Source organism: Mauremys mutica, chromosome 3 (assembly GCF_020497125.1).
Source record: "Mauremys mutica isolate MM-2020 ecotype Southern chromosome 3, ASM2049712v1, whole genome shotgun sequence".
Taxonomy (NCBI): Eukaryota; Metazoa; Chordata; order Testudines; family Geoemydidae; genus Mauremys; species Mauremys mutica.
In genome coordinates this window covers 23545456-23568933 of record NC_059074.1, presented here as the reverse complement: position 1 = coordinate 23568933, position 23478 = coordinate 23545456, and the positions used below count along the sequence as shown (strand labels likewise).

Genomic DNA, 23478 nt, shown 5'->3' with positions numbered 1-23478 from the left:
TGCCATGTAGCAAGAGAGAAAATGGCCCACACAGCTGCCAAAACACTTATTCTTCCAGCGTCTCTTGATATGGTACGTACAATTTTCTATGAGAAGGCTGCTGAAAAATTGAGACTTATTCCTCTCAGTGCTAACACAATGTCTCGGCGAATATATGATATTGCAGAGCATGTGGAAGCCCAGCTTATTCCTCAGTTATAGTCAGCTGGGGATTTTGCCATCCAACTTGATGGGAGTACTGATATTTCAAATTGTGGAAAACGACTTTATGGACGATTTGTTATGCTGTCTGACTTTATCAACAAATACAACTGGAGCGAGATATTCAAAGTACTGCATGACTGCATAGCTGGAAAATACAAATTGGACTGGGCTAATTGCAAAGGAATTACAAGTGATGGTGCAGCAAATAGGACAGGTAGAAATAGAGTTGTGAAAAAAATATTTGAGGCAGCTGGTAATGATGTTTGGAATCCCTGTTTCATTCACCACACAGCTTTGGCATCAAAGAGTATTTCCCTGATAATATGGTAGTACTAAAGGATGTAGTGAAAACTGTTAGTTTAATTAAAGGAAGCTTCCTGAAGAGCAGGCTTTTTAAAGCATTATGCTCAGAAATTTACTGTTTCACACCTAAGAATGGTGGCTGTCATGCGGCAGAGTGCTTACAAGGGTGTACAAATTCCTCTACCAGAAAAATGTGACTCGCATTCCTGAAACAGTCTAATGTGACACATTTGTTTGACGATGACAGTTGGTTAATAAAGTTGTTATCTCTAGCTGACTTTTTTCAATTTTAAAAAAACTGAATTCGAAGTTACAAGGAAGAGGCAATGATTTGTTTAGACACTGAACAGATACATTTTTCAGAGTAGCAGCCGTGTTAGTCTGTATCCGCAAAAAAAAAAAACAGGAGTACTTGTGGCACCTTAAAGACTAACAAATTTATTTTAGCATGAGCTTTCGTGAGCTAAAGCTCACTTCTTAGGATGCATAGAATGGAACACACAGACAGGAGATATTTATACATACAGAGAACATGAAAAGGTGGAAGTATGCATACCAACAGGCAGAGTCTAATCAATTGAGATGAGCTATCGTTAGCAGGAGGCATTCCAAAAGTCATTAGCACTGTGGCAAGTACAACTGAAAAGTAATCATCCGAGCTACTACATATTACCAACACTGTTACAACACACTGAGCACAGCATCAATGAAGAAAAAGTGAATGAAATGAAAAAAGTGTCACACACTTACATATTGCTGCTCTGACAATTTTAGTCACTACTTCCCTGCAGAGAGGTTTGAAAATTTGAAGGAAAAGCATTGGGTGAAAAATTTTTACTTTCAAAAATCTGAATCAATAATGGAACAAACTTGATGCCTGAGCAAGAAAAAGAGCTACTGCAATTCACCTGTGATAGCACATTCAGAACATGCCACAAGTCATTAAATTTGTCATTGTTTTGGATAAGTTTTCAAAGAATATTAAAACAAAAGAAACCAACTCAACAATGCACCTGATATATGGGCAGCACTTTCATATTGTGATCCAGATTGGAACAAGATCATGAACAACAGGCAGGCCTACCCGTCACATTAAGCAAGTGAAACTCAATCTGATTTTTTTTTTTTACTGTATTTTAAAATGTTTTACATGTAATGTCGATGTCTAATTTTAGTTATTACTTGAAGCGAATTGGTTGAGGCTAGCATATATTGCCCTCAGGTGGATAAAAATCAGTGATTTTTTTTAATTTAAATCAGATTTTTTTGATAAAATGCTTTTTGAGGAAAAATGTATCTGAAAATAGCTTAAAGATATCTCATGGAATAGGGATTATAAATTCTAATTCTATAGTATGAGAATATATATTCATGCAATGTTTTAGAGAAGTTTTCTAAAGGAGTTCCAATAGTTCATGGATTAGGGACCCAATCTTGTGGGGTTCCTGGGGCTTCTGTATAGATTATTTAGATTAATCTTTCTATCTACCCAATGATACTCAGTGCTCAATCTAGAAGATACCATCAGAGTATGTTTTTAAATAAATAAATAAAATAGAGAGGTGAGAAACAACAGACCTCAACCCTATTATCCCTCCGCAAATTTATGTACACAGAGTTAATCCCTTATCTCTCTCTTAGGCCTTGTCTACACTACAAGACTATTTCGAATCAACTTAGTTCGAATTTGTGGATTCGACCTTATGAAGTCGAATTTGTATATTCACACTAAATACACTAATTCGAACTTCTGAGTCCACATTAACGGGGCCAGCATCGACTTTCGAAGCGGTGCACTGTGGGAAGCTATCCCACAGTTCCCGCAGTCCCCGCTGCCCATTGGAATGCTGGGTAGAGCTCGCAATGCCTGCTGGGGGAAAAAATATGTCGAGGGCGGTTTTGGGATACTGTCGTCATTGAACCGTCAATCACGCCCTCCCTCCCTGAAAGCGCCGGCGGGAAATCTGATCGCGCCCTTCTCTGGTCGGTTACAGCGCGGACGCCACAGCACTGCGAGCATGGAGCCCGCTGCGATCATCGCTGCACTTATGGCCGTTGTCAACTCCTCGCACCTTATCGTCCACCTCTTCCACAGTCAGCTGCTGAGAAATCGGGCGAGGAGGCTCCGGCAGCGCGGTGAGGAGAGTGGCGCAGGCCTCTCACAAAGCAGAGTACGCCGCGCCATGGAGATCATGGTGGCAATGGGTCAAGTTCATGGTGTGGAACGGCGATTCTGGGCCCGGGAAACAAGCACGGACTGGTGGGACCGCATAGAGCTGCAGGTCTGGGATGAATCACAGTGGCTGCGGAACTTCAGGATGCGTAAGGGCACTTTCCTTGAACTGTGTGACTTGCTGGCCCCTGCCCTGAAGCGCCAGGACACCCGGATGCGAGCAGCCCTGAGTGTGCAGAAGCGAGTGGCCATAGCCCTCTGGAAACTTGCCACGCCAGACAGCTACCGGTCAGTAGCGAACCACTTTGGCGTGGGCAAATCTACCGTGGGGGTTGCTGTGATTCAAGTAGCCCACGCAATCGTTGAGCAACTGCTCTCAAAGGTGGTGACCCTGGGAAACGTCCAGGTCGTCATAAATGGCTTCGTCGCGATGGGATTCCCAAACTGCTGTGGGGCTATAGATGGGACTCACATCCCTATCCTGGCACCAGCCCACCAGGCCAGCGAGTACATTAACCGAAAGGGCTACTTTTCAATGGTGCTGCAAGCACTGGTGGACCATAGGGGACGTTTTACCAACATCTTCGTCGGGTGGCCGGGCAAGGTTCATGACGCGCGTGTGTTCAAGAACTCTGGTCTCTTCAAACGCCTCCAGGCAGGTACTTTCTTCCCGGACCACAAAATAACGGTAGGGGATGTGCAGATGCCTACAGTGATCCTCGGGGACCCAGCCTACCCGCTAATGCCCTGGCTCATGAAGCCCTATACAGGCGCCTTGGACAGTGAGAAGGAACTCTTCAACTACCGGCTGAGCAAGTGCAGAATGGTCGTGGAGTGTGCTTTCGGACGTCTCAAGGGGAGATGGCGGAGCTTACTGACTCGCTCGGACATCAGCGAAAAGAATATCCCCGTAGTTATTGCTGCTTGCTGTGTGCTCCACAATCTCTGTGAGAGCAAGGGCGAGACCTTTTTTGCCGGATGGGAGGTTGAGGCAAATCGCCTGGCTGCTGTTTACACTCAGCCAGACACCCGTGCCGAGAGAATATCCCAGCGGGAAGCGCTGTGCATCCGGGAGGCTTTGAAAGCTAGTTTTCTCGCAGAGCAGGGTAACCTGTGACTGTCCACTTGATTTTAAGAGAGCCTGATCATGGGCCTGTGTCTGTATGTGTCGAGTTAGATCTGAGCTCACAAACCCGGTTCTCCAAGTTTCCCCCACTTCCAAAGCACGTTTTAAAACTAATGACATGTAACAGTAATTAATAATAAATCTTTCGTTGACTTTGCATTTCTGTTCCTGGGTTGAAACATGGAAGCATACTGTGCTGGGTTCGGTGTGCACTGATGTACAGACCGCTTGTCCAATACAGGACGGACAGCCTCCTGCTCCTACATAGGTCTGTGGGGTGGGGGACAGTTTACAGTGGTTGTGCATGTAGGGGTGGGTTTGCAGGAATGGGTGGGTTTGCAGGAAGGGGCGAGGGGTGCCGTCTTTGGATAGGGGTTTGCATGACGGCTGTGGGCTGTGGGTTTGGGCGTTGGAAGGGGTGAGGGGTGTGGGGGAAGGGTGAGTATCTGTCCCTGGATGAGGGCTCTTTTTGGGGCTCAGGGCAGCGGAGAGGCTCGTGGCTACGGTCGAAGTGCATCGTAAGGGAAGCCTGCCTTTACATTCGGGGATGGCAGGCGCCAGGACCCTGGACAAGCATACACATCAACGAATCACCCGGGGCAGCATACACCACACAGACTGACCCTGGTGACTAGTGACTGCAGTCTGTGTGTGCCCTGCAGTTGACCCTGCCCCCAAGTCTGTACCCTGGTAATGTGGGCTATGCACTGCAATTAAAAATCCCCCCCCACACACACAAAGTCTTCTGACACGAGAAACGTGACGGAAACAGTGAGTAACAGCAAACCGCTTTTAATAATGTTATACACAGTGGGGGGTTGAAACTTGGATTTGGGACTGGGTGATCCTGTAAGGGAAGAACTTCTACAAATTTAGAGCGCGAGAGGTGTCTTGTACATTAGCGCTCTGCTGCGGTGCAGTGACAGTTCTCACGGCCCCTACCGCCCCTTCTTGTTACTTTGGGTGAGGGGGGGACAGGACTTCTTGGCGTTGGAGGGCGGTTGCAGATGCAGTGCAGGGGGGCTCTCTCCTCCTGCCTGCGGTCCTGCAGAACATCTACAAGGCGCCGGAGCGTGTCCGTTTGCTCCCTCATTAGACCAAGCAGCGTTTGAGTCGCCTGCTGGTCTTCCTGCCGCCACCTGTCCTCCCGTTCGATGTGTGTGCGATGCTGCTGACACAGGGTCTCCCTCCACTGTCTCTGCTCTGCCTCCTCTGCTCTGGAGCTGGCCATCAGTTCCTGGAACATCTCGTCCCTAGTCTTTTTCTTTCGCCGTCTAATCTGAGCCAGCCTCTGCGAGGGGGATGCCGGGGCAGTCCGGGAAAGAGACGAAGCTGTGTGATGCGAAAAAGTAAGTGATTTCCTTGACCAAATACAGGTTTGCGGACAGTGAACACAGTCAAGTCAGTTTAAGAGAGCAAGACTATACAGGGCACCAAGTCTCGCGAGATCTCAGAACTAGTTCGAGATTTCGGAGTACGCTCTCATTGGCGGCGCCATTGCACAGGAGAGCGGACAAGCAGGGAGAGACAGCTGAATCCGTCTTGCAGACAGTCCTGGTAAGCCTTACAGTAGATAATGCTTATCAGGTAGTGGATAGCTGTGCCCTCCCGCTAAAGGCAATGTGGAAAGCAGAAAGGATGAGCCTTTTGCAGCCCCTCCCGCCAGTGCACGGGAAAGATCAATGTATGCTTGTTCTCTGTGGCCTCTAGCACGTGGCTGTTAGGCGAGGGTCATTGTTATGCAACCTAATTTTAAACCATTAACAATAGTAACAATACACTAATTGCCCTACTTAGATGCAGTATTTCCAGAACGAGATCACCCTGAGGCGGGTCACCCGTGCCCAGAAAGAGAGGATGCTAAGGGAAGCGCTGCACCGACCAGGACCAAATGCAGCAATGCTTGTGGAGGCGATGATCCCTCTGTATATCCGGATGTCCTGGCAAGGAAGAGTTTGCTTCAACGGAGCGCCCAACAAGGCACCTCTCCCAAGAAACCTCCTGCGGAGGCTTTTCGAGGAACTGTATGACACCTTCGTTGAATTGTCGCTAGAGGATTTTTTTTCAATCCCTCTTTGTGTGGACCTACTTTTCGTATAGTTTAATATGTACAATTTTTTATATAGTGTTTCTATTTTTTACATACATATTTTATAAAAAATAAATGTTTACACGTCTATAGCACTTACCGCCTGATCCTTCCCCTGATTCTGAGTCCGGGTTAACGGCAGGGGAGGATTGGTAGGGGATCTCTGTGAGGGTGATGAAGAGATCCTGGCTGTCAGGGAAAGCGGGAGTGGGTTCGCTGTCGCCTGCGCCGTCCTCCAAAGACCATTCCTCATCTTCCCCATCGGCGAACATCGAGGAGGAACTGTCCCGGTACACTATTCCGTCCTCGGAGTCCACCGTCACTGGTGGGGCTGTGGTGGCAGACCCACCTAGAATGGCATGCAGTGCCTTGTAGAAGCGGCATGTCTGGGGCTTGGCTCCGGAGCATCCGTTTGCCGCTCTGACTTTTTGATACCCTTGTCTTAGGTCCTTGACTTTCACGCGGCACTGCATCGCATCCCGGCTGTATCCTTTGTCTTTCATGGCTTTCGAGACCTTCTCGAAGGTCTTTGCATTCCGCTTGCTGGAGCGCAGCTCCGAGAGCACAGACTCCTCGCCCCACACAGCGATCAGATCCATGACTTCCCGGTCAGTCCATGCTGGGGACCTCTTTCTATTCTGGGATTGCCCGGACTCCTCTGCTGGAGAGCTCTCCATCGTGGCAGGTGCTGCGGAGCTCGCCCCGATGTCCAGCCAGGACGTCAGATTCAAAGTGCCCAGACAGGAAAATGAATTCAAATTTTCCCGGGTCATTTCCTGTGTGGCTGGTCAGAGAATCCAAGCTCCGACTGCTGTCCAGAGCGTCAACAGCGTGGTGCACTGTGGGATAGCTCCCGGAGCTACTAAGTTCGATTTGCATCCACACCTAGCCTAATTAGAGCTAGCCATGTCAAATTTAGCGTTACTCCACCTGCCAGGGTGGAGTACCAAATTCGAACTAAAGAGCCCTCTAGTTCGAATTAAATGGCTTCCTGGTGTGGACGGTTGAGCGGTTAGTTCGAATTAACGCTGCTAATTTCGAATTAAAGTCCTAGTGTAGACCAGGCCTTAAAGTGTGAAGTTTCAAAAAGTTCAATGAATAGAAGATTGTTGGGGGCGGGATGAGATGCAGGATCTTCAGGTTGGTAAACTTTTTTATTTCATACTTCTTTCTTAAGGACTGCCTGTCTTCTTTCTAGACTATTCTTGAATGCTCATGTTTGAGCAAAAAATATAGTTGTTACTCTATGGTACTATCATTTTAGATGCAGTTGTGAGAAAAATAAATAGCTGAAATAGGGAGATCTTCCTTTTACAATTTCACCTTTTAAGTAGCAGTGAGTGTCAGTGAATGCAATGAGTAATACTAAATGAGCAGTATGGTGGTAATAATTAAGTAACTGCATTGACTTTTGTTTAGGAGAATCCATCCTCGACATACAGGATTCTGAAGACTATCCATCTTCAAGATCACCATCGTTTTCTATAGTTTCATAGATATCTGCCAAAGACAGTGTTTCAGTCACATTATATGTCACATAGCAACAGTATATCGCCTGTAGCAAAAAGAAAGAAAAAATCTCCATCATCTAGAAACAACCATAGATAAGTTTGTGATAAGAACCAGCAGATTACAAAATGAGGTAATTGATGAAAAAATGGCCCAGTTTGTTTATGCAACAAACTCTTCTTTCTGTATGACTGGGAACCACACTTCATTAACATGGTTCAGTCATTAAGACCAGGATACAGTCCACCCATCAGAGCAGATGTTGCACGCAAATTGCTGGGTAAAGTGTATGAAAGAGAAATTGAGCAGGATGCAAAAGGTCTAGAGGGTAAAATTGTTAACTTGAGTCTTGATGGGTGGAGCAATGTCCACAATGATCCTGCTGTATGTGCTTGTGTGACAACAGAAGAAGGGAATGTCTTCTTTACAGAAACAATTGATACATCAGGAAATGCGCACACACAGCGGAATACTTACACGAAGTAGCAGTAAAAGTTATAACAAACTGTGAAAAAAAATTCAAATGTCTAGTACGCAGCTTGGTCACAGACAATGCTGAAAATGTATCCAAGATGAGAAGCTAGTAACATACAGTTGCAGTGTATTTGATGCACCTCCTAACCAAAGACTTCAGTGTTCCAGAAATAAAGGCTAATGTTGAAATTGCGAAATACTTCTTTAACAACCACTTTGCAGCAGCTGCTCTAAAAAATGTGGGAGGAACCAAGCTAACTTTCCCTCAAGACGTGCGATGGAACTCGATAGTGGACTGTTTTGAGCACTATATCAAAAACTGGCCTAATCTGATGACAGTTTGTGAACAAAATGGTCAAAAAATAGATGGCACTGTCACAGCCAAAGTTCTCAACACTGGGCTTAAGAGAAATGTTTAACACATGCTGAGTATCCTGAAGCCTATTTCTGTAGCCTTGAACAAACAGCTGTTTACTGCTGACACTGTTGAAATCTGGAAAGAACTGAGTGAGATCTTAAAAAGAGAAATATGCAATGAAAGAGTTAAATTACAAGCAATAAAAAAAACTAATGGGACAAGCACTATCTCCAGCATCAGGGTCAAACCTTAACTGCTGAAGAAGAGGAGTCGGCTATGACATGGACATCCAACAATCATCCCTCCATAATGCCAACTATAATAAACTTTGGAGCTAAGGGCGAACCAGTCAAGAAATATATGTTTGCTGATGATGTTTTAAAGAAAGGCACACCAGTAAACTGGTGGAAGTCACTTAAGCACTTGGATTCAGAGACTATTGAATATATATAGTCTCACTTTTAACAGGAGTAGCTTCTTCTGCCAGTGTAGAAAGAATATTTTCTTTGGACTAATTCATTCCAAATTACTGAAGTTTTTGCGATCCTTTTACGTACCTACATACTGCAATTGATGACTAGCAACTTCTCCTCCATCTTGTACAGAAAATAAGCTTTTCAACCTGTCATGATAACTAAGACTCTGTCCTATTTTTGATAAATTTATGTAGTAGTTGCTCTCTATACCTTCTCCAATAGTTCGTAAATTCTAATAGAAGTAAAATGCCCAAAATGAGATAGTGAGGTGGCGTTGGAGTAACCTAAGGCTTTGTATAATGGTGTAATCATTTACATTCTCTTGTTGACAATACTGCTATTTATTATAAGTATAAGAGGCTTCTGGTAGTCTTTACTGTAACTGCAGTATTTCCTTGGCATTCTTTCACCAAAATTCACTAATGTCTGCTTTGTCTAAGTTCTGTGAAGATCTTGAGACCTCTGAAAAGACCATGTGTGATACCTGAAGGGGATAACTCCTTTATGGACACCCAGCCATCCAGTTAGCTGTAAAATCCCTCTTGGTGCCTGTTCTCTGCTTGCTTTACCTGTAAAGGGTTAACAAGCCCACAGGTAAAAGAAAAGGAGTGGGGCACCTGACCAAAAGAGCCAATGGGAAAGCTAGAACTTTTTTAAATGGGAAAAGATACTTTCCCTTTGTCTGTGGTTGTTCTTGGGGCTGCAGGGACGGATCAGTAATGCTGTATAAGGTTTGAACCAAGTATGAAAAAGTATTTTCCATACCTAGAAGGAATAATTTGGATAGGGAATGTTTAGACGCTATCAGGTTTATTTCTTATTTTGGCTTGTGGATCTCCTCTGTGCTAACTCTTGATGCTTTTGTTTACTTGTAACCTTTAAGTTGAACCCCCAAGAAAGCTAGTTTGGGTGCTTAATTTTTGGAATTGCTCTTTTAAAATCTAGCAAATCCCCAAGTTCCAGATATATTTTCTTTTTGTTTTAACAATATTTACTTTTTTTAAGAACAGGATTGGATTTTTGGTGTCCTAAGAGGTTTGTGTATGTTGTTTGATTAGCTGATAGAAAACAAAGGAGATTAGCTGTGGCTTTCTCAGCTCTTCCCCAGAGGGGGGGTGAAAGGGCTTCAGGGTACCCCACAGGGAGGAATTTCCAAGTGCTCTCTCCTGGGTTCAAAGGAGTTTTTTGCATTTGGATGGTGGCAGCGTTTACCAAGCCAAGGTCAGAGAGAAGCTGTAACCTTGGGAGTTTAATACAAGCCTGGAGTGGCAAGTATTAATTTTTAAAATCCTTGCGGGCCCCCACTTCCTGCACTCGGAGTGCCAGAGACACCATGTGTCTCTAAACTTTCACAGAGTCACTCACTTCTCAGGTCCTAGAGGATTCTCCACTAAACATAGTGAGCCAGGTTTCCACTTTCTGCAATTTGAACCTTACCATTTTTATCCATACTGCTTATTTTCTTTCCTTCCTGCTTTCTTTTTTATTTAGGCATATTCATACATTCTGTGACTCAGCTACAGTATGCTTAAGTAATCCATACTGAACCTAAAGATTTTAATTTCCTCATTTTGGATTTCAGAGTCATTTTTACTAACATCATTTCTATGCAGTCCTTCTTTCCAAACATGTCAAAATATCCACCCCTTTCATCTCTCAAACAAATGTGCTGATTTTTCCTAACCTATGCATGTAGAAAGGAATGGTAATTAAATACTTTCAAGGTCTGCATATTTTAGCTTTTAGATGTACGAGGTCGGGTGGAACCTCACTCTGAGGGTATGTCTACACTACGGGATTATTCCGATTTTACATAAACCGGTTTTGTAAAACAGACTGTATAAAGTCGAGTGCACGTGGCCACACTAAGCACATTAATTCGGCGGTGTGCGTCCATGTACCGAGGCTAGCGTCGATTTCTGGAGCATTGCACTGTGGGTAGCTATCCCGTAGCTATCCCATAGTTCCTGCAGTCTCCCCTGCCCATTGGAATTCTGGGTTGAGATCCCAATGCAAAAACAGTGTTGCGGGTGATTCTGGGTAAATGTCGTCACTCAATCCTTCCTCCATGAAAGCAACGGCAGACAATCATTTCGCGCCCTTTTTCCCTGGATTGCCCTGGCAGACGCCATAGCATGGCAATCATGGAGCCCTTTTTGCCTTTTGTCACTGTCACCGTATGTGTACTGGATGCTGCTGACATACGTGGTACTGCACTGCTACACAGCAGCATTCATTTGCCTTTGCAAGATAGCAGAGATGGTTACCAGTCATATTGTATCGTCTACCATGCCATTGTAAATTGGCGATGAGATCACGGTTATCAGTCGTTCTGTACTGTCTGCTGCTATCATGGGTGCTCCTGGCTGGCCTCGCTGAGGTCGGCCAGGGGCGCATAGGCAAAAATGTTTTGTCTAAAAATAGAGTCAGTCCTGCCTAGAATATGGGGCAAGTGCACTAGAGAACCAGAGAGCACAGCCGCTCCGTGTCAGAGCCCCAAAGATCCCGCAGAAATGATGAGCTGCATGCCATTCTAGGGGGTGCCCCTGCAACAACCCCACCCGTTGCTTCCCTCCTCCCCCAACCCTCCTGGGCTACCGTGGCAGTGTCCCCCGCATTTGTGTGATGAAGTAATAAAGAATGCAGGAATAAGAAACACTGACTTTTTAGTGAGATAAAATGAGGGGGAGGAAGCCTCCAGCTGCTATGATAGTCCAGGCAGTACAGAATCTTTTCTTTAGACATGACGGGGGGGGGGGGGAGAGGAGCTGATGGAGCTCAGCCCCCAGTTGCTATGACGAGGACGGTTACCAGCCGTTCTGTACCATCTGCTGGGAATGACCAGGAGTCATTCCTATTTTTACCCAGGTGCCCCCGGCCGACCTCACCGAGGCCAGCCAGGAGCACTCACGGGCTGATGATGACGATGGATAGCAGTCCTTCTGTACTGTACCGTCTGCCACCGGGGAGGGGAGAGGATGCTGCTGTTTAGCTCTCCAGCACCCCGTCTACCAGCAGCATGCAGTAGACATAGGGTGACATTGAAATAAGGCGAGAAATCATTTTTTCCCCTTTTCTTTCCGGGGGGGGGTGGTGGTGGTGTGTAAATTGACGACATACACCCTGAAACACCCGGGAAAATGTTTTTGACCCTTCAGGCACTTGGAGCCCAGCCAAGAATGAAAATGCTTTTCAGAGACTGCGGGGACTGTGGGATAGCTGGAGTCCTCAGTACCCCCTTCCTCCCTCCATGAGCGTCCATTTGATTCTTTGGCTTTCCGTTACGCTTCTCACACAGCACTGTGCTGAGTACCTGCTGTGGACTCTGTCTATCACAGCCTGGAGATTTTTTCAAATGCTTTGTCATTTCGGCTTCTGTAACGGAGCTCCGATACAACAGATTTGTCTCCCCATACAGCGATCAGATCCAGTATCTCCCGTATGGTCCATGCTGGAGTTCTTTTTGGATTTGGGACAGCATTGCCACCCGTGCTGATCAGAGCTCCACGCTGGGCAAACAGGAAATTAAATTCAAAAGTTTGCGGGGGCTTTTCCTGTCTACCTGGCCAGTGCATCCGAGTTCAGATGGCTTTCCAGAGCGGTCACAATGGTGCACTGTGGGATAGCTCCTGGAGGCCAATACCATCGATTTGCGGCCACACTAACCCTAATCCGACATGGCAATACCGATTTCAGCGCTACTCCTCTCGTCAGGGAGGAGTACAGAAACCGGTTTAAAGAGCCCTTTATATCAATATAAAGGGCCTCATTGTGTGGACGGGTGCAGGGTTAAATCGGTATAACGCTGCTAAATTCAGTTTAAATGCGTAGTGTAGAACAGGCCTGAGTGCTGGCTCTTCACAAGATGGTAAATATGAATGTAATTCTTGACTTCACGTACCCACCCCAAAAGCATTAGTTCTGTGTGCATTGTGGCCCACAAAGCACACACTGCAACTTTTAAGGCACACAGAACAGCACTAGGGAAGTCTATTGATCTGTTCTTTCATGGCAATTTCCTATTTTTCTAGACTATCGAAGAAGGAAAACAGTGAAAACGGCAGAACACAAAGGAGGTATCACTCAGTTATATAGGTTAGAAAAGTATTACTGCTCCCAAGCAATTAAAAGTGAATAAGCAAAAGTAAAATAAAACTTCCCCTTTGTGGCTCTTTATGATTCATAAAACAAAATATTTTCTAGAATTAGGTTTTTTTGCAGCTCTTTTTAAAACACATTAGGTATAGAATGTTTACATTTACCGTTCTCTCCTGGATGAGCGTGGCAATACTCTGAAGAACTAAATAGTGTTATTACACAAAGCTAATCTGAGCTGCATCTCTCTCTGCTCCCCAGATGGGGGAGAAGATATGCCAATTCTTACTCGTTTAAGAACAGCTTAATACATAAATACACAGACTGTGTCACCTTGCAAAACTGTAATAAAAATCAATCAGCCTAGGCATACAATCTAGTTGCCCACCATTTACGATAAAGCCAATGATGATGGGAAAAAAGCTATTATGTTATCACACATTCAAAATAATTACTTGCCCCAAGTGGGGAAGTAGAATATTGCGAGGGACCTGATTTATATTTTAGTAATATATTAAATATAATATTTTATACAATACAAAGAAGCAGGTACTGACGAGAGGTTTTGCTCTGCAATTACTATTACAGGAAAGAGAAAGGAGGGAGAATAAAAACAAAACCAAGAAATAAAATGACAAGAGAAATTAAGGTAAAGAAGAGCAGCAAATGGATGAGAAAAATAAAGATAACCGAACTTTTAGGTTGGTAAAATTGTTATATTCATTTTCCTACATTTTACTGAATTTCCTTGGAACATATCCCACAACTCTGGGGTTTGGGAAGATAAAGAAATTGCCAGTGAACCTTTTAACTTGCCGAACTCAGATTCATAGAAAAGAACGTTTTGTTTTCTGAATTTCAAGAGTAAACGTTTAACGAGAAAAATTAGAAAGCTATAGCAGTTACACATTTGGAGCTAGGTGTTTGCTATTTGAAGCTTTGTGGGTAATTACATTTCATTATCTGCAAAAGAATCAGGTAGCAACCTATTGTATAATGTTACGTTTAAACAAGAGGTACCCCTTGCTTAGTTCTACTACTTACATGTTTATAGTGTTGATAATACAAGTTTTTACCTGCAAGTGTAACAAGTAAGATTGTGTGCAAGAGCCATGTTACTTTTCATTAGGCCTGTTATAATTTGGCCTTTTATCAAACTATAACAGATGGCTACCATCTGATTTCAGATCTAACGAGTAATACTTGTTAGTGTTCCTGGAAAAAAACTAGACATATACTTTGAAAAGTAATGCTTATTTACTTTAACCAACAACTTTTTAATGAACACTTAACGTATTACAATAGAATAATTAAACTGATATGTTTAACTGCTCAAACAAAAAACTAAATGGTTTACATTATGGAAAACTATATGCTTTGAAGCTATAATTGATACAGAAAAAGTAGCTTAACCCACGTATATCTTTCTGAAAGATATGGATTTAAGAAAAAACATAAGAAGTTTTTGAATGAAAAAGCAAATAAAGCTACCTACCGAATGATCTACATGAATGCTATCTCCTGTGGGCCAGCGATGTTTGCTGGAGTAGCCACTCAACTGCTCACCAGCCTGCCTCTGGAAGAAATATCCAACTGTGGCATCATCCTGAGACCGTCCACTGAGGGGTACCTGGACACTGAAAGCACCTGACACTGCAGCTGTAGGGATGGTGTGAGGATTGTTTCCACCTGAACTGGGCCCTGAAGTTCCAGGCCCTGGCCCTGCTGTTGCTCCACCTACTGTTCCAGCTGGGGCAACCCCTATTCCAACCCCACTGGCTTCCTGACCAATGTTCGCATGCATCATTCCTCTGGTCTCCTGCCAGGCCACTTCATTCAAGCCTAGGAGGACACATGGAATGCTCATTCCACGTAGAAACCTAAAAAGAAAAAGTCTTGATAACATAAAAGGCTTTCCAACGAATGTCTTTAAATATGCAGTTCTTATAATTAGGATTTTTTTTTTAAATCCTGACTATATAAGAACAGTGTACTCTGTTAAAGATGTTGGCTTAAGCTTTTTCTATTTAATTAATTTAAAGTACTGTTATCAACCTAAGATGGCAGGGTTGTCTGAGACAATACATAGTATGGAACCAAACATACTAATGTAACTATCCTTGATCAAAATATAATTTCAGATATTGAACTTGGTGACTTTTTTTTTTTTTTAAACACAATATCAATTGACACGTACATTCCTTCATATTTGGCCCTATAACAGGGTTTCTCAAACAGGGGTCGCCGCTTGTGTAGGGAAAGCCCCTGGCGGGCCAGGCCGGCGTGTTTACCTGCCCTGTCCACAGGTCCAGCCAATCGCGGCTCCCACTGGCCGCAGATCACTGCTCTGGGCCAATGGAAGCTGCTGGAAGAGGCGACCAGTAAGTCCCTTGGCCCACGCCGCTTCTAGCAGCTCCCACTGGCCCCGAGCAGCGATCAGCCGGACCTGCGGACGGGGCAGACAAACACACCAGCCCAGCCCGCCAGGGGCTTTCCCTACACGAGCAGTGACCCTTGTTTGAGAAACCCTGCCCTATAACTTCTGCTACCAACTTTGTTTTTCATAGCCTACAAGCACTTTCACCTAAGTACTGTGGAAGGCTAACTCCTAAATCTCAATGCAAATATGTCATAAGTGAAAAATGTTCAGTGTTGTTCTGGTTGTGCAAGATTTTAATATCAAATTTCATATTAAAAACACCTATGAGCAAACTGGCAGTATATTCTGACCTTCTACTGACCACAATTTTAATCTGAACCTGAAATCTTTCATCAGTCTGCCAACTGTCTTTTTGGTTTGAAATAAGTATAACTGACAATCACACATCCTGTGGCTTTATTGCCAAAATCTCTGATGGGGGCAACGTGATCATGCATTTATTTGACTTTGTCATTTCTACTTTGTCCATTTCATCAGGCGTACTGTCAATCGTACAGCAACAAGTGACATGAAATTCAGAGAGACCAGGAGCAGTACACAGACATAAGACAAAAAATATCCTACAATGTAATAATTTATGGCACCTGCAAAAATGGTCAGAGTTATTTTCATTTTAAAGTACAGTCTGGAAACTTTACAATAAGTTTCATACCTTCCGTAATCACTTAAGAGGAACACTATAAAACCAGAATGGAAAAAACTCATATGCAGAAAGCTCCTCACCCAGAATGGAGTTTCTAAGCGTAAAATTGTGTACAATAAGAGATCATGACCGCTTCTAATTCCTCTGTAAATACATATATTTTATTTCCAGTGTTAACACCTCCTCCATGTACAATCATCATAATAAAAAAAAAATGATACCATACTGTGGAATTGAGGTTTTTGCTATAACTGAATATGCATTGTTTTATCACCATTGTTAGACAAAATGCTACTTAGATATAGTTTTATTATTACAACAATAGCTGTTTACTTCACTGAAATGGCATTCCACGAACACGGTATGAATTCTGTGACGTCTTCAAACTCAACAATATGACAAACCCCTCAATGCAATATTCACAGAACAAAGAATTTTGCAATATATACTATACTGGAAAGGTAACCATGCATTAACAATAGTATGCCTAAAAGAAAATTGTGAATGTGATATAAAATGTGTAAGTTTTATTTTTCATAACTAACATTCACAAAATTCATTCCAAGTAGCTCTGTGCTAAAATGTTTACTGTGAAAATTTAATATTTGCATAATATGGCTCCAAGAAACTAAATACACATGCATAGTAGCCTCTCTTTGAACCTCAGCATCACTTTTTTTCCTTTTAAAAAACTAGCAGGCTTTAGTCCACCTTAAAGTTTTGTATACTATTTATATATAAATAAAGCAAGTAAGTAACCAAATTAATAAAAGGAGTTTGGTACACTTATAACAAACATTTATGCTCATATCAATGTTGGGTGAGGAAGCTCACATTTAATAAGTAGTTTCTGGACTGAGATTTTCTATGTCAACCTTTACCATATCCTTGTTCCCCTCTCCCCACACAAAGAGAAAAATCAAAGATTTATGACACATGTAAGCACAAAGAGAGATATACAATGGAAACACAAAGCCAGTCAGTGCAGTAATTTGTATCTGTCCATTTCTCCAATACCTTCTCTAGCATTGGCTAAGTGAGAAGTAATTTAACTTTACCAGAACTGGTCAAATTGTAGACATACAGCTGGGCCTTGATTTACACAGTGGTTACATACCTGAAAAAACACTGTGCAAATAGAAATTGTTTTAAAAGATACGAAGAGTCTATGGGAAATAAGGGTTTAGGTTTCAGGCTCACAAGATGACCTCCCTAATTTATCCAATACAGGTTTTAAAATTAAATTTTTTTTAATGAAATTGCTACTAACCTTTATTGATGTTAAGGATGAACTTGATGATGATGATAATGCTGATGTTGTTGAAGTCAGAACTCTGAGGGTTCATTTGGGGAAGCCAGGGAGTGTAGAGCAGTAGCGTAGCCAGGTCAGGACACTTGGGTGGGCGGGCATGACGGGGGCGGAGAAGCAAGAGTGCCGAGTGTAGTGGGGTAAGCCCCTGCGCCCACTCACCAGCAGGAGCGCTGGGTGGCAATAGGCGAGCCCCCGACCCCGCTTCCCGGCAGGAGAGTCAGGTGGAGCAGGGTAAGCCCCTGCACCCCGATCCCACTTCCTGGGAGCCCCACTGGGATTGCCAGTGCCCTAGCCAGAGTGTCCATCGCCCCCTGCAAGACCAGCTGGAGGAGGTGAGGGGAGGCAGTCTCCCCTCCCCATCCCCATCATTGGTCACACAGCCAAAGTCAAGGCCCACCCAAGTGTCCCATCCTGGCTATGCCACTGACCTGCGCATCTTGGTGACCGCACCGCATAAAAGTGAATCCATACCGTGTACAAAAATAAAGGGTCACAATTAATTTGATCGTGCATAACTGAAATCGTGCAAAAAAAATACTGTGTAAATCGGTGCCCAACTGTACAGGCCTCAATTTACATGGGTTTTTTTGCTCAGTTTCAGTTTTGCACGGTCAATTAGTTGTGACCCCATCCCTCCCCCGTCATGCCCACCCACTCATGTGCCCTGGCTATGCTACCGCTCCACACGCCCTGGCCTCCCCAGACACCCCAGATGAACCCTTGGAGTTCTAATTTCAATAACATCAGCATTATCATCATATCAAGTTCATCCTTAACATCAGTAAAGGTTAACAGCAAGTTTAATTTTCATTTTTTTTTTAAATTTAAAACCTGTATTCGATAAATTAGGGAGGTCATCTTGTGAGCCTGGAACCTAAAACCTTATTTCCCCACAGACCTTTGGTATCTTTTAAAGCAATTTCTATTTGCACAGTGTTTTTTCAAGAACGTAACCACCATGTAAATTGAGGCCCGACTGTATTTGGAAATATTTGATGAAATTGTCAAAATTTTCAACAGATTACCAACTCCAATTTGTAAGGAAAAATCACAGTATCATATACGTTGATTAAAATATATTTGTGCTACAATATGTGATATTAATATGACCATCTATATTTAGGGCCCTATCAAATTCACAGTGCATTTTGGTCAATTTCACAGTCATAGGATTTTAAAAATCCTAAATTTCATGATTTCAGCTATTTAAATCTGAAATGTCACAGTGTTGTAATTGTAGGGGCCTGACCCAAAAAGGAGTTGTGGCGGGTTTGCAAGGTTATTGTGTGTGGAGGAGGTGGATGGGGGGGGGTTGGTGGTACTGCTACCCTTATTTCTGCTCTGCTGCAGGCGGTGGTGCTGCCTTCAGAGCTGGGCAGCTGGAGAGCAGCGACTGCTGGCTGGGAGCCCAGCTTTGAAGGCAGAGCTGCCACCAGCAGCAGCACGGAAATACGGAAGGCAGGGTATGGTATTGCCACCCTTACTTTTGCACTGCTGCCTGCAGAGCTGGTTCCTCAGTCAGCAGCTGCCACTCTCCGGCTGCTCAGCTCTGAAGGCAGCAGCGCAGAAGTAGGGGTAGCATGGTATAGCCACCCTTACTTCTGCACTGCTGCTGGCTGGACACTGTCTTCAGAGCCGTGTGCCTGGCCACCAGCTGCCACTCTAAGGAACACCCAACTCTGAAGGCAGTGCAAAAGGGTGGCAATACCACAACCCCCTCTAAAATAACCTTGTGATACCCCTGCAACTCCCTTTTGGGTCAGGACCCCCAATTTGAGAAATGCTGGTCTCCCCCATTAAATCTGTATAGCATGGGGTAAGAGCACACAAAAGACCAGATTTCATGGGGGGAAACCAGATTCATGGTCTGCAACATGGTTTTCATGGCCGTCAATTTGGTAGGACCCTATCTATATTGAACAGGGAGCATGTCAAAGTCACAATATTTTGTTTTGGACGTATTCCTGCAAATTCTTTTTGATAAGAGTCCTGCACATATCTATGGATTCAATAATTTTGCAGCTGCTGCACTTCAGAGAGCTTTATATTCCTCTCTCAACACCCAGGATGGTCATCTCATAACTTTCACAGGACCATGTCTCCAACATGTACATATTAGCTCTCTGAGAGCCACTTCCAGAATGGATAATTCATCGGAGTCTCAATATCAACTGATAGATAACAAAATGGACACCTTAATTATATGTCTACAGATAAGACCTGGTTTTGATTCATCAACTAGATATCTCACATTCCAGACTAGGGAAATACTGCCAACTGATCTAGAAGTACGGTAATACTGACAAATTCTGAAGGGGACATAAAGGCCCCCTGTAAAACAAAAAAGGCTCAAGCTATTAGCAGAAAGGAAAGATTTTATACATACCTATTCAAAATCACACAGAGAACCTGAGTATACTTTGTGTGATCGGAAGGTATTTTTATAAACATACAGTGGCATAGTATTTCTACTATATTACCAGGAAGTGCCTTGAAACATTGTTATTAAAAGGCACTATGCAAACTTAACTTGTTGTTACAGGAGGAGAAAACAAGCCTCTCAGTGATGGGTACTGGCTTAGTGACAATGCTGGAACAGTTCCACTGTGTAGAGTAAGCAAGAAAATAGTTGTGTTATGGGTGGAAAAACTTCACCCTGGATGAGGAAAGCATTTTTCAACTAATTTTTTTTAAAAGAGAACAGAAGCAGAAAGAGCAACTAATATATCTCATGCTTATGAACACAGTTTATACAACCCAACTAGTATCTAAATGATCTATCCATCACACTTTCTTATAGGGTCACTTTAGTAGTTTTATTTAGAAATGAAAGGTCTGTCTTCTTCCCCTAAGAAAATATAAGTGTCAATATCTTCGTTACATTTAAGAAGTGATATTGCAGACTTCCTCACCACCTCATACCTCAGCATAACACCAAGAATAATATTTAGGAATTTTTACTGCAATCAAGAATGACACTTTACATAATCCTGTACACCAGAAAGAAGGCATCAATGTATGTGAATAGGAATAATGAAAGTTAACTATTGCCCAACTAACAACTTATGTTCTTAAGAAGGGCGATACAGGGTCAGACCAATGGTTCACCTATAGCCCAGTATCCTGTCTTCCGACAGTGGCCAGTGCCAGACACTTCAGAGGAAACTAACAGAACAGGGAAATTATCAAGTGAAACATCCCATGTCATCCAGTCCCAGCTTTTGGGATCTCTTAACATTTCAGAAACAACTGCACAAAGCAGAGACTTGAGTTCTCAAGATAAAGCATTTTAGAAAGTTCTGTACACACAATATTAGTACACACATACATGCACACCCAGACAAGGAGAAAACTGGACGAGAGCAAAACAGGAAAAATGCTACTAAGTTAACTTGAAAACCTGGGAATGAGTCTAACTCCCTGCTAATGCTGTCCCCCAATATGTCCAGAATCTCTCTTGCACAAATAAACAAATGGGAAAGAAGTTACTTATTGTTTAATATACTACAATCAGGCAATAAACACCAATCTTAAACATATATTGCAACCCTACATTAAAACTTATTTTTTCCCCCAGGACAAGGAAAAATGATCTTTTCTCTCTACCAATGAAAATGTATTAGCTATAATACATTTCACTGCAGCTAACATTTAAGGGAAGTCAATTGTACTCTTCCTGGTCAAACACCTCCAAATTTTTGCACTACTGATAAACATCACAATAGATAACTGTTTCTCACTTTTCATCATTGTAATTGCCTAGCCACCATTCTATTGCTTCCCTCCCACCAAAAAACAGAAAGAAAAATTATAAAGATTAAAATAGCACATGTATACACATAGATGATATTCATGCAATAAACTGAAGAACCATGTGATAAAACTGCATTTATCAAGAACCTCCTTACCTGCGTTTGCCCATTAGGTCTATCTCCTCTGGGACTACTACTAACTTTCCAAACCCTTGAGCATTTTCCAGCAGCTGCCAGATGCTTTGTTTAAAAAACAAAACAAATAAAAACTGCCACAGAATTCAATCTTCCCCCATCCTAATTTCCTCACCACCTTCACCTACCAAAAAAATATTTGCAATGGTACAATATTCAGTTATGGACCAATAAAAGTTGTAAGATCCAACACCTCTTTATACCTTAGCAAAAATGAGAGATCCAGCTTTCCAACAATATGCACAATACCGGTTTCTAAACCCAGGAAGGTCCAGAAGCATACAGACATTAAAAACCCCCAGACATCAAAATAAACAGCACTATGTATTTTTTTAAAAAGGGCATTTTAGGTATATTTAGAGATTTCAAAAATGTATTTGTTTTCATTTTCCTCTCTCTCCAAGGCCTACATAGTTTGAATCATAATTAAAGAGAGACTGACTGTTCAGTTGTGGGACACAAAAAGGACCACAAATAAAATAATTAGGACACACATTTCCAAAAACCATTTGTTAATATGTAACATATAGAGAATGCACAAATGTTTGGTATAAAGGTTTTATGGGCACTCATTTGCAGTGATATATAAAACTCATGCATGCCTTTATCACTTGATAGTAATGACATCCCAAATTCACTTGATAAAACCTCTAAACCACACGATCATGTAAAATAATATATTTTTTAGTGTTTTGATATTTTGCTTGCTTTGTACAGTATGCTTAGTACACCAGATGGGTATAAAATGCTCAACATGTATCACCTTACTTTCACAGAATTAAAGACAGTTTGAAGTGAAGTGCACGCAAAACTTCATAGCAACAAAGCCAAAAAATCTCTTGTATAATGACTATTAAAAGATAATTTTTAAAAATAATCAGCAGTAATCAAGTAAAAATGTGAACCGCTCCGTATTGTGACAATGGTTATATTTTCCAATAATGTTTTCTCTGATTTTGTGTGTGCAGATAGTGTATTAAAGAAAAAATAAAATCCAACATTTCATTGTGTGGCATCAACCATATGCATTTAGCCCTCCTACCTACCCTCACATCGCTTTAAAAAAAAAAAGGACTTAGATACCCTTAGTAACCAGTGATATATATAATAACCTGTGATATACAGTAGATCAGCCTAGACGATCTACTGGTCCCTTCCGGCCTTAAACTCTACGAAAGCAATGAAAAAACCCTTGTTCGCATTTCCAAAACATTTCCTGTGTCTTGATCTCAGTTGTGCCCTTCAGTGAGAACTGCTCTCCCAATTCCTCGCCACCCTTCCCCTCCCCACCACAGATCTGTTTTTCAGGCATGAATTAATCTCCTTTATCTAAATCCCATCTCCTCCCTTGGCGTAAACTGCCCACCAAGTCTTTCCTCCCACCTCACCCAAAGCGTAGTAAGCGCCCTCACCAAACGCGTGTGTGTTGTTGGCATTCTTAAGGTGCTTTAAGGGTCACACAGCAGTCGTCCCCCCCCCCCCCGACACACACACACCACTCCCCCAACCACAACATACACCTTCCCCTCCACCACAATACCCACTCTCCTCCTTCTCCCAGACTATTCCCCCCTCCCGTCCTACACCCCCCCACACCCCTTCCTTCCTACACCCCCTTTCCCCAGGCTGCCCCTCCCCCTTCCTTAGACACCCCCTCTTTGTTCCCCCCACAGCTCCGCTCCCGTCCCTCCCCGCCGCCGCCCCCTTTGTGCTGCTCCCTACAGCGGCCCGGGGGAGGGCCCAAGCAGAGAGGCACAAAGGCAGGGGAGAGGGCAGCCACCCTCGACCAGGCCCCGACCAGCTGGGTTACCAGCCACAACATGGCCCCCGAGACAAAAGGGGGCTCCCCCGCGGCCTGGCCTAGCCCGGCCCCAGGAGATACTCACGGGCAGGCTGGCGGCGCTGCTCCCTGGAACGGAGCCGGACAGGGCCCTGGAACACCCCTGTCCCCGCCGCCCGCCCCCACCTCCGGGTCTCTCCTTCCTCCCCTCCCCCCCACCTCAGCCGCCAGAGACTCACAACAACATGGCGAGAGAGACCCACACACACTCAGAGCAGCAACCCCCCACTGCGCAGGCGCGCTGTGGCCGGGACGGAGGAGGGGCGGGCAGCAGGAACTCTCGAGGCCCTTCCGCCGCGCGCCAATCACCGGCGTTGGCGCGGCGTCTGCGCGCGCTTTGATGTTCCCTCCCGGCGGCCCTGCGTGAGGGGGGGGGAAGAGAGGAGGTCGCAGTGGCGGCGACGTTCCAAACACGGAACTCCGAGCACCTCATTGTTCCATCCTTCTGCACCGCGTGGGATGGGACAATGCTTTAGGGCCTGAGCCAGC

At 43.8% G+C, this 23478-nt stretch overlaps 1 protein-coding gene across 8 annotated transcripts in view; it reads right to left on the bottom strand.

The window, feature by feature from the left end:
* PUM2 (pumilio RNA binding family member 2) overlaps positions 1 to 23266 on the bottom strand; it is a 123728-nt gene extending 100462 nt beyond the window's left edge. For 6 of the 8 annotated variants that reach the window (XM_045009701.1, XM_045009709.1, XM_045009704.1 and 3 more), the window contains exons 1-2: positions 23169 to 23266; positions 14303 to 14687 (exon numbers count right to left, since the gene is read on the bottom strand). In XM_045009701.1, the coding sequence (XP_044865636.1) occupies positions 14303 to 14687; positions 23169 to 23176 (393 nt within the window). In that variant the 5' untranslated portion in view covers positions 23177 to 23266. Of the gene's footprint in view, positions 1 to 14302; positions 14688 to 23035; positions 23143 to 23168 lie in introns of those variants that run through there. The other 2 variants (XM_045009707.1, XM_045009706.1) reach the window with 2 other exon arrangements.
* Positions 23267 to 23478: the final 212 nt, after the last annotated feature.